This window comes from Taudactylus pleione, unplaced genomic scaffold, assembly GCF_031769625.1.
Source record: "Taudactylus pleione unplaced genomic scaffold, aTauple2 ptg000155l, whole genome shotgun sequence".
Taxonomy (NCBI): Eukaryota; Metazoa; Chordata; class Amphibia; order Anura; family Myobatrachidae; genus Taudactylus; species Taudactylus pleione.
In genome coordinates, this window is record NW_028284557.1 from 11341932 (window position 1) to 11353897 (window position 11966).

The 11966-nt window shown below is 40.5% G+C and overlaps 1 protein-coding gene across 2 annotated transcripts; it reads right to left on the bottom strand.

The window, feature by feature from the left end:
* Window positions 1–536: 536 nt before the first annotated feature.
* On the bottom strand, window positions 537–10583 carry LOC148521811 (keratin, type I cytoskeletal 19-like). 2 transcript variants are annotated; one of them, XM_088474674.1, is made up of 9 exons: window positions 9994–10583; window positions 9261–9343; window positions 8805–8961; window positions 6473–6634; window positions 5754–5879; window positions 5453–5673; window positions 4146–4174; window positions 2170–2211; window positions 921–985 (listed from the first exon to the last, which is right to left on the bottom strand). In XM_088474674.1, exons 1-8 carry the CDS (start codon window positions 10492–10494, stop codon window positions 2207–2209), a joined length of 1284 nt encoding a protein of 427 aa, XP_088330800.1. In that variant the 5' UTR covers window positions 10495–10583; the 3' UTR covers window positions 921–985; window positions 2170–2206. The 2 variants fall into 2 exon arrangements, with proteins under 2 accessions (XP_088330799.1, XP_088330800.1); XM_088474673.1 differs by lacking the exon at window positions 2170–2211 and having other exon boundaries at window positions 537–985.
* Window positions 10584–11966: the final 1383 nt, after the last annotated feature.

Here is an 11966-nt window from a genome sequence, read left to right on the forward strand (position 1 = left end):
CTAAAATCCAAATTATTATTATTATTATTATTATTATTATTATTATTATTATTATTATTTTCAAATCTTAAGTTGTATTACAGGCCCTAACTTGTCTTCTGTCCCAGTACCCTAAATCCATAATCTGAGCTCTGTTGCAGGGGCTTATCAGCCAGCTTCTAGGGCCCATGTAACAGTAAAGGTGTCACAGTGATGTGAATCTAGAGTAAGGGCATTTGTTGCGGTAAGTATTGTTACACACGCTGCACCCCACCCTAAATATATCTTGCCTTAAGGCCTGCTTATTGTAAGTTACACCCCTAATATGTTAGCATGATGTTGAATATGCTGGAGTCCACCAAGATCTCTAATCCTGGTAGCATGCCCTTAAATATGTCTCCTTTCTAATATTTGCCCTCTATTGTGACTGGCATTAGGCAGGAAATTCCAGCAGAAGTGGGATGGAAAATATAAAACATATATATGTCTGTAGCTGTAAGCATTTCTGGAACAAAATGGTAGTTCACAATGACATCACAATGAGAGAACTATACGAGTGTATTTGGCATAAGCCATTAAGACCTTTTATTGGTAAAACTTTGTTCCTGCGGAGACAAGATGGACATTTAAACAACCAATATATATAGTACACAATTCTTCAATGCTAATGGAACCTGTCAGAGTATAACAAGTTAACAACTACTATTACATATCATATATTCTCATTGAAGTATTGTGGACAATGTGAAGGTCCCCAAAGTGTTCTCATTGTTTAACTTCTAAATGTTGATACTGTTCAATTTTGCATTATCCTGTTTGTACGGAGAACCTGGAAGGCGATGAAGAAGTAACTGTCTTTTCTCAGCCAACTGATGGAGAATTGGTCTTTGGTTGACTACATAGGCTTAATATCTCCTCAGAGTGGTGGATGAAATTACTGTTCCACCAACTTCCTCCTTTAGGATTGCTTGCACTTTTGTGGTAGTTGTGGTTGTTGTGCTAGATGCTGAAGAAGGAAATTAATTATGAATCAGTTTACTAAATATTGATCAGATATTTCCTATACACTTTTATGTGGTGGAATGTTAGCATCTCTGTATTAAATGCATATGTTATGGCAGATGCGGCCCTAGGTATAGGCATTCTAAGCAAATGCCTCGGGCATCGGGAATTCCTAGTGGCATTCCATGCAGTCGCCCCCCCCCCCCCCGACGATCGAGTAGCGCAGTAGTCAGACTGTTAGGTGACAGCCACAGACAGGTCAGAATGAGGCTCATTCAGGCTACAGGGGACAAGCAAGATGGCCACAGCCGCTGAAGGGCCCACTCCTCCCATGGTCCTTTGCAGAGCCGTGAGTGACTGACAAATCATGGCTCAGCATGTATTTGCCATTCGCCACCAAGCGCCCATCGGACCAGGGCACTATATATAGTCACACAGGCGGCACTCAGGTCTGATGAATAAAGTAATACTTAATGCGGCATATATGTATATATACACGTGTGTGTATATACATGTATAGAAATATGTGTATATGTATATATTGATAAAAGTATCCTTGATAGAACAAATATAAAATTAATGAAACAGTGATAAGGAGGAATCCATTCTGATCATTTAAAACCCTGGAGTGCCGTGCCGTCCCGTTTTAGGAGTTATATTGGAGCGAATTTGCTGCATGGGTGAGCACCCTGGTATTCCTTGAGTTGTGTGGAGTGCCAGTCGTATTTCTGTATATATATATATATATATATATATGTGTGTATGTATATATATATATATATATATATATATATACATAGTATGTGTATATACATGCATGTGTATATATATATATATATATATATATATATATATAAAGATCTGTGAGAGAGCGCTTAAGTAACTTTACATTTTTAACTGGAGAAAAAAGAAAAGGCCGTTTTGGGTAATCACTTCAAAATACTACTATTGAAGTATAAAAACATTCACATGTAAAAACCTAGTAGTTTTTGTGGACAAAAAGCTGTTGACACCCTTATAAAAACATAATGCAATTTATTACAATAAAAAACATTTTGCACAGTACCATTACAATTTTAGATGGTGCTGATTAGATTTACACATTTGAACATGGACGATTCAACCTTAGGTTTAAAGCATGTATTCGTAGTGGTGTAGTCACCGAATTAGGATAAAAAACACAGTTACCCTATGCGTTTCGTCTCCTTGGAGACTTCTTCAGGGGTTAATCTTAAAAATGAAACATAAAAAATCCATAAGAAGGGTGTCACACAAATTATTGCAAACATGGAATGTACAGCCTTATTTAGAATATTATGCAAATAGTAGGTATATGTTTTTATAAGGGTGTCAACAGCTTTTTGTCCACAAAATCTACTAGGTTTTTATATGTGAATGTTTTTATACTTCAATAGTAGTATTTTAAAGTATTTACCCAGAACGGCCTTTTCTTATTTCTCCAGTAAAAACTGTAAAGTTGCTTAAGCGCTCACTCACAGACCTTTTCTATCTTTATTATGCAGTCCCACTAACAGGGGACTCTATATGAGTAGCGGCTAGGTTTAGTTCTCTGTACAGGTGCAGGATAAGGGTGGTTTGTATAACTATATATATATATATATATATATAGTATGTGTATATACATGACATGTAAATATGTGTGTATATATATATATATATATATAAAACATGTGTGTGTGTGTTTGTATATATATATATATTTATGTCTTCGTGTCTCATCCGCTGAGATGCCGAACATATTCCGTATCGCGTCAGCTGTGCAGCACAGCCATTGGAAGATATATCTGCTCACCGTGCTGTGTGTACATGTGTTCTGCAACTTGCTGCAGTGGCCAGCGGAGATGGGGTCGCTATGTGATGGCCGGCCAGCGGGGCCCCAGATGATGGTTGTTCATTGTGTATGAACAACCATAATCTGCAGATATATCTGTCAGGTGTGTACCCACTTTAAAATTGGGATTTATCTTCTAGGGGGCACCAGCCAAAATCTTGTCTAGGGCACCAAATTGGCTAGGGCCGGCCGGAAGTTCTTGCTTCTATGTTATAATGGCTTTTTTGTGATGCCCTTAAATAGTAGACAATGCAGATTGGTGACAGATGGTAATGGATATCTGCCCATAACAAAGATTAACATAAGATCACAGGTGATGTTCCTATTACATTTTACACCCTGCTATTACTATCTATAAGAATGACGTATTGAATTTCATTAATATGTCCATTACCCTATCATCTGATTGAGTAGTGCTTTCCATTAATATTATATTGTGACACACAGCTCAACCCCAGCTCATTTGAAACAGGAACTACTGTAAGCAATTTTAGCAAAATGGATAAAACAAATCTAGTTATATGACTAAAGGGTGGTTATTTTCCCTCAGTTAGAAATAAGACTATATATTCCATACCATATACAGGTTGAGTCTCCCATATCCAAATATTCCAAAATACGGAATATACCGAAATACGGAATATTTTTAGCATGACTGAGATAGTGAAACTTATGATTTTTGATGGTTAAATGTACACAAACTTTATTAAGGCACACAATTATTAAAAATAAGGTATAAAATGACCTATAGGCTGTGTGTATAAGGTGTATATAAAACATAAATGAATTCCATGTATGTGCACAAACTTTGTTTGAGCCACAAAATTATTGAAAATATTGTATAAAATGACCTGCATGCTGTCTGTATAAGGTGTATATGATTCATAAATGCATTCTGTGTTTAGATTTGGGCCCTATTCCTAAGACATTTCAATATGGTATGCAATTATTCCAAAATACGGAATATTCCGATATACAAAATACCCTTAGTCCCAAGGATTTTGGATATGGGAGACTCAACCTGTACATATATTATTATAGATTTTAAAGCTAGGAGATACCACCACAACTGGTTGCAAATATATATGGTCCTATTGACTAAGTTAAAGTCCTGCAATTTAGCATTAACTGCATAAATCCTAAACACCATAGGAGTACACTGATCATGGTTCACATTGTGAGTGTGATTGTTTGTTATGAATTGCTAAACATTTGCACTTTTGCACAATGTAGTTAATCCCCCTCTAACATACATTAATGTAAACATTTTATAATATACCCTACCACTTATTTGTGTTTGTATATTCTTTACCTGATTTGAATTCTCCTCCACTGGCAATTCTGAAAGAACATAAAAACAGATATTATAAAACTTATGCTTCAAGGTCCAGTGGAGTGGGACTGTAAGTGTGCACATGTGCACAAAGACACATGCTGGCTTCTATGGACTGCTGCAACCACCAGAAGCAAGAAAAGGCTGGTGGAATAGAAGGGAAGTGGCTTCACACTATAAGTGCTTTCTGCTAATTACAGTCCATATCAGCCGTCGTAGCGAGACTTGCCAGTCCAGCATGAGATTAGCAAAAAGTCTTACCAATGTGAAGCTACTGCAAGTCCACTCCACATACTCACTAGGGGCTCCCTGGGAGAGGTGGATATATTTGCAGGGGGATGCAGCCCTGCAGCCCCTAGGTAAAACCCACCATTGAAAGGAATACTGTAGCTACAACACAAATACAGTACTCACGCAAAGAGGAATGACAAGGCTGAATTACAGCCTCAGTCCGTCCCTTGGACCACTTAAAATTTTACAACCATCATGACCTGTTCAAGGAAATAGAGCTTGTAATAGCATGCAGCCATGTACACAACAAAGGGACATATCCAAGTCTGGACAGTCCTTCTCATTTCAGACCATTCAAGAAAAAGAAATGAACAATAATAATGTTACAAGATTCTCCACGTTGCTTCTTACCAGCAGTAGGAACTCAGGAGTTGTTCAGGCTGCCCTCCCCGCCCTCTCAGTGCCTGCCCTACCCTCACAACAGACGTTGGGAACAATTAATAAGAGAACGTGTTTTAATGGCCACAGAGGATGGATTTAAGAGCTACTCTGCACTGATTTTCTTCTCTCCCTTTAAAAAATTATTAAAATTACTAGTAGTGATTGATACATAAAGTGGAAAGGAGTTATAAACTCTTTATCCAGTTGTTATGCTAAGTGCACTAATGGGATAACCTTTGTAAGCTACAGTAGCTGGACCAATATGCAATATGTAGCACTTATCCTCATGTATAAAACTCAGATTTCCCTATACATTGTAAGATTGCAAGCAGGGCCCTCTTACCTCTTTGACTGTCTGTAATTTCCCAGCCTCGCTTTATTACTGTTACCAATTGTAAAGCGTAACAGAATATACTGGGGCAATATAAATTAAAGTTAGCATATAAATGCTAAGCTTTGCTTGCAATAGTATTCAGCTTGAATCCACATAATCATAGCTGAATTTAAGGTATCAGAGCTTAAGATTATGGAGCATTTGACTTAAACAACAAAAATACTTGCTGGAGAAAACAAATGTAAAATATAAGTTAGTTACAGAAAAAACAGGTTCTTACTTTGCTCCATCTCCTTCCAGAAGTTGATGGTAAATGGCAATCTCCTGCTCCAGTCTGGTCTTGATGTCCAGCAGAGATTGGTACTCTTGGCTTTGGCGTTCAAGGTCAGAGCGGAGGTCAGTAAGCTGTCCCTCAATGCCACCTATAATAACCTGTATCTGGTAGAGCTGGGCAGAGTACCGTCCTTCTATTTCCGCTGCTGCCGCTTCCAGCCCGGCTTTCTATGTGTGGAAAACAAGTATAGGATTAGTGTTTAGTTACAATTATGTGTACTTGAAAGCAAAGCTTCTTGGATACTTACAGCACTGAGTAGAGACTGAAGTTCAACCTCTAGACCTTGATAACTGCGCCTCAGTTCTGAACTTTCACTCTTGTTGGATTGTACTTGCTGTGTACTGGTGACAACTTCATTCTGCAGTGACTCAACCTGACAAATACAGAGAAAGTAGGAATTACATCCATGCTACTTATCAGCAATATTACTAAAATACTAATATAGTATATGTAAAATATTCATCAAGTTTAACATTTTCGAAATGCTAACTGTAGATTATAATTTACCAGATGTCTTTTTTATTTACCATAAAGAGCACTTACAGCAGCTCCAATAGTTATGAGGAGTTGGATATGGGATGCTAGCGCTTGGTATCCCAGTGGTTAGAATCCCGGCGCTGGCATCCCGAAAGGGTTAGGATACCGACACTGTCAGTCAGTATCTTAACCCTGCCCCTCCCCCAACCCCTAAACCTCCCTCCCCGGTATGCAAACCTAAACTCCCCCGTAGTGCCTACACCTAACCTCCCCCTCCCCACCGCGTAAACCTAACCCTACCCCTTAGTGTCTAACCCTAACCCGTCCCCTAGTGTCTGACCCTAACCCCTAACCCTCCACGCAACCCAAGTACTTCCCGCCGGGATTTTGACAGGTGTCGGGAATCAGGCACCAGTATTCTAACTGCCGGCATCCCATCTGTCAGTATTTTGACCGGATGCCCCTGTGTGTCACGGTGCAATGAATTACCTGACTCAGGAACAAGGCTTCAGCCTCCCTTCTGTTCTTCTCTGCAATGTACTCATACTGTTCTCTAAGATCATTGAGAGTCTTCAGCAAGTCCACCCCAGGAACAGCATCCATTTCCACGTTGACTGTGCCGGCAGCTTGCAGTTTTTTCTCACTGACTTCCTATAAATATAAATTGCAGAAATTAAGAACTCAGTTGTACGTGTTAAAATACCAAACTGTATATACTATGGTGCACAACATGGCAATAAATATGGCTGGACTTTGACCATGTGTCAGTTAATGTTTTTTATCATATGAATCAACAGAGGCGTCACCGGGTCTGGTGAGACCCGATGCATACTCTGACTGTCCCAGTGTCCTTGCGTACGCTAGAGGCGCTTCCAAAAAGGGGGCATGACCTAAAGTAAAGGGGCACGGCCTCTCAGGGATCTCGATGATGTCACTCCGTGGGCAGCCCAGCATCACCAGAGATGCTGGGCTGCCCCTGGAGACTGGGCTATGGCAAGACCCAGTTGCTGCAGGAGAATGTTACACTGCAGCACCCGGGTCCTGTCACTGCAGAGGAGCTGGCATTTTGGTGTCACCCCCTCTGAGGGTGACATCCGGGTGCAGCCCTCATGCCGCCACTGTGAATAAAACAAGTAATTGGAGCTACATAATGCTTAATTAGAATATGGGGCCTGATTCAGAGTAGTATGCAAAGCCGATTCTGAGAGACCTGCGCCTGATCATGTGCAGGTCTCCCTCCGAGAGATCGCTCGCAGTTTCCCCATGCCTCGGCCTGACTGGGGCGGAGTCGGGGAGGCGATTGGGACTGTTCTACACAATGGGGGCTTTGTGCCAGAGTCTACTGTGTCCAGGTACATGGCACCCACGGTATTTTCTAGAGACTTCTCTACTGCACATGCACAAATCTCAGGGAAAATGGTCTCCACACAACTTTCCCTGTGATTTCTGTCTGCAGCACTAGCCGTCACCATGGGACTCTGGAGCGGTAACGTATAATTATATGGGTGCAGGGTGTGCAGTGTAGGCTCACTTTGATCCAGGGGCCCATAAGCACTGCAAACCCTCTACCCATTACAGATACGCCAGTGCCTTAGGCCAAGACTTTGGTGAACTTCTCTGTTCATCGTGATCAATATCACTGTAATTTTGTAAGATGCCAAAACGCTCTGCTGCTCCTGGCAGGCAGAATGATAAAGCATACATAAAACAAATGTAATAGCCTACAATTTGTGGGCACCGGCGCCATATTGGCACTATAGCCACTAGATTTACAGCACCAAAACGAATTGCAGCTTTACATATTTTATTGCAGCTTTAAATATTTTTCAATCCTGCTAAAATTGCACTGGTGCCTGCAGATTCCAGGCTATTACATTTGGGCTATAGGGTAGATAGTATTCTGCTCTGTTTACAGACTCTAAAGGGAGAGAACAATACTGAGAAAATGGGCTGATCCTCAGTTGGGAGCAAAGTGTGTGTAATGAGGTTTAAATGTAAGAAGGACGTGTCCAAAATCAATCTAAATTGCAATGTACAAATAAAGCTGACCAGCATTAGTAGGCTACATGCAAAAGCATACCTCTCAACTGTCCCTCATTCAGTGGGACAGGCCCATTTTCGTGGGACTGTCCCGCATTCAGCAGGACAGTCTCATTTTTCTGGGACTGTCCCACTATCCCACTTGCGGGCTGCAGTGTCTGCGGTGGATGGGGGAGCTGGGGGGAGCACACACAGCTACTCTGTATAGCAGAGCAGCGGGTAAGCAGGTAGAGAATAGATGTCATGTGCATGTGCACAGTATCTATTCACAGTGGAGGGGGAGTCTTGGGGGCAGCCCAGCACATCCGTTCTCCCCCACAGACACAAATGGGGATGCTGCAAGGCTCCGCCCCCATCCCTGTGTGGCCCCCATCCCTTTCAGCGAAGCTCCGTCCCCTATTCGGGCGCGCACACCGGCAGTGCGAGAAATGTCCCGCATCCTAAATCTGAAAAGTTGGGAGGTATGCAAAAGTATTTATTCTTCATGCAAAAATAATAAATGTATTTCCAGCCCTTGCATTGCATGGTTTGTTCTAGGTGAACTGTTGCTTGCTTAGTTTTGCTTTGCTCCCAACAAAGAATCAGCCCCAATAAGTGTAAAATGTATATGGGATTCACCAGGGATAACAAATCACTGATTTCTGTAATTATCATGCCTTTGCTAGGCTCTACTAGTATTATTATTATTATTATTATTATTATTATTATTATTATTATTATTATTATTATTATTATTATTAGAGGCAGATATCTGGCTTCATGTCGCTGTCTCTTTTTTCACCTCCTCATGGTTCTTCTTCAGGTAAATCAGTTCTTCCTTGAGGCCTTCGATCTGAAGTTCCAGATCTGACCTAGTCATCGTCAGTTCATCCAGGACACGTTTAAGACCAACTATATCATTCTCCACGCTCTGGCGCAGGGAAAGTTCATTCTCATACCTGAGTAAAAGGGAAGGGAGGTGGAACTCATACTCAGTAAGCTACTAAAAAATTATAGTAAATGTTGCATACTTGTAAAAGCAAAATACATACAGAATGTATATTCTCAAGGCATGATCATTAAGTAGGATGCAGATATCTTTGTTCAAAATATAAATTATGTTTAAGTTAAAATGCTTTTTGACCCATGGCTAGAAGTTAAAAGTAGATGTTATCTGTAAAAGTATTAGTGATTTATCAATGGAATCTGTCAGTTAATTCTGTATAATCTTATATACACTGCACGATAACACACTTACTTAAGCCTGAAGTCATCAGCGGCCAGCCTGGCATTATCGATCTCCAGAATCAGTTTAGAGTTGTTGATTGTAGCCACAAAAATCTTGAAAAGAAGCATTAAAGAACATTAGAACATCCACAAACCAATAGGTTACAACAGGTTAAACAGTAAATCAAAATATAACATGTTGTACTTTTGTTTTTGCCTTTTGTTTTATTTGACTATCGTAAACTGTAAAATGTTTTAGTGATATAGAATCACAGTTATGGCTAATTTATATCTAAATGAATGATCAGTGTGGCTAATTGAGAATCACAGATTTAAGCCAACATAGTTGGTTGTCTGGAATTTCTGATATACAGTAGTACACAGGACTCCTCATTTTGCTCTTACTATACCAATCATATCAAGCAGTAGCTACTAAACCACTTAAATCATATTAGGTAACACCTCGTAGATTTCCTGACAATTACAATGAGTGCAGCCTACAGAAAAATAGTTGACACAAACTGCATCAGATAAACTTAAGGGAGGATGTTTAACACATCACAAATACAATCAATCCTGTATTGTACAGTACATTGTTCTTTTCTCCTTTAAAAAAGCAAAAAGTAACTGTTGTTTGTCAAGATTTGAACTACATGTGGAAGTATATGAATCAAATAAATGTTTGATCTATGTAAGTGAAAGTTCTTCTAAATTATTTTGCAGCCTTGCCTTAAACTTTAGTGGATGTTTGCATATATCCATACCTGATCACGTAGCTCATCAATGGAGGTGTAGAAGCCACCAAAGTTCTGCCCACCGATTGCTGTGGGCCCTTGCTTTGCATACCACTCACGAATCTTAATCTCCAAATCATTATTTGCCTCCTCTAACGACCGCACTTTGTCAAGGTAGTTAGCAAGACGGTCATTTAGGTTTTGCATGGTGTACTTCTCATTTCCAGAGAATAATCCATCTCCACCACTACCACCACCACCACCACCACCAGAACTGAAGCTAGCTTTGAAAGATGATCCTCCACCAAAACCTGCTCCTCCACCAAAGCCTGCTCCTCCACCAAAGCCTGCACCTCCACCAAAGCCAGAGCTGAAGCCACGTGCTGAGCCAGCTGAGGCACTGGAAATGGAAATACCGGAGCCTCCATATCCACCACCATGTACACTGGCTGCTCTGTAGATACCATCGGAAAGCCTAGAGGTGACACCAACACCCCCCCTAGAAGAGCTCTGACTGAAGCTGTAGCTCATTGTGACAATAAGTGATGGTTAGCCCAAATAATTAAAAAAACAGGTTACTACACAACTCGCCCCAGGAGTCAGGAGTGCAAGTAACCTTGGTGCATGGACTTTCTTTTATACTCTTGTTGGAGAGGTGTGTCTTTGCAAGAGGGTCATGTTTTATGACCCGCTCCATGTCTCTAAGAATAAAGGCATGCTTTAAATTGGTTTCTTATTGGTCACTAGTAGTTTCAAACATGGTTATTTCAATTCTTGCTTTTTTGCCTCAGGATAAACACATTTCAATGTGTTGTCAGATTTGTTTCAGAACATTCCCAGAAGGAATGAGCTGAACTCTGTTAGCATTCTTTAGAATTTAAGCTGTTTGAACTTCTGTCTTTTTTCTTGTTCCATTATCTAATACAGTGATTCTCAATCATTTTTCACCTGGGTACCCATTATTGCATCCCCAATATTTGCAAAGTACGTAATAACATTTGTAAAGAATATAACTGCAATTCAGAACAACTATATATAAAATCAATAAATGTGCTACAAACAAGAGTTTAAAAATATGACACATGAATAGAATGAATTGTATATGTACAGTATATTTCTCACATATTACAATTTATGAAAAATTTAAAATTGACAATTAAACTATAGTCCACCTTTGCTTTATTTTACAGGGATAGACCCTGCAGGTAGCAGGGTCTTTGGGCCTGATTCACTATGGATCACAACTGTGATTGCAATAGCGATTACGCATGCAGTTCAAATGTGATATTATGCTAATCCATTGCGGTCGCTATGCCATCGCAGCACTACACAGGAACCCCCACCTTACCTTACACACATCCGTATTGTTTAGCAAGACTGCAAAACCATCGGTAACATCGAGGACCATCGCAGCCTCACGCACACTTGCACAAGCTCTGACCTTACTCAGGAATTGCTATAAGTACTCAAGCTGCGCATGGCATCGCAGTGGATAATTTATGCACGCCCATGCAATGGCGTTCAAACGCACTGGCACGCCTGCGTTTTGCCAACCAGCCCCTGTCACCAACCACAAACAGCACTTCCTGTCAATCAGTCTGCGATGGGTCTGCAAAGTCACTGCGATCATAGTCCCAACCGATAGCATGCATAATCGCAGTTCTGATACTTGCGGAATCAGGCCATTAGTATGTACTCAAAATCACAACGAAAAGAACAATTATGAGCTAAGGAGAAAATCTGCTTAAGCAAAATTGCAAAAATGTGAACACCTGGACACACCTGGGACCTAATGCGGAGATGGACACAGAAGCTATTGCAGCTGAATCTATTGGCAGTCCCCCGCCAGTGACTTTATGCAAATGTCAATACAAAGTCCTTCCCTTGTGTTCATCCATGTGTTCGAATTTGCAAGGATTGGGATATCCGCTTTGAGCATCCTTACATGCAGTAATACAGTTTGGTGCATCCTTAGACACCACCATCAGCCACACTATAGAAAC

Bases quoted from the DNA above. Each gene is read 5' to 3' on its own strand.
- LOC148521811 (XM_088474673.1), bottom strand. From the start codon at position 10,494: ATGAGCTACAGCTTCAGTCAGAGCTCTTCTAGGGGGGGTGTTGGTGTC. The intron at 5,880-6,472 runs GTAATTCATTGC...TGTATTTGTCAG, and splicing joins AAGCCTTGTTCCTGAGTCAG to GTTGAGTCACTGCAGAATGA. The intron at 4,175-5,452 runs GTAAGAACCTGT...ATGTTCTTTCAG, and splicing joins CTGGAAGGAGATGGAGCAAA to AATTGCCAGTGGAGGAGAAT.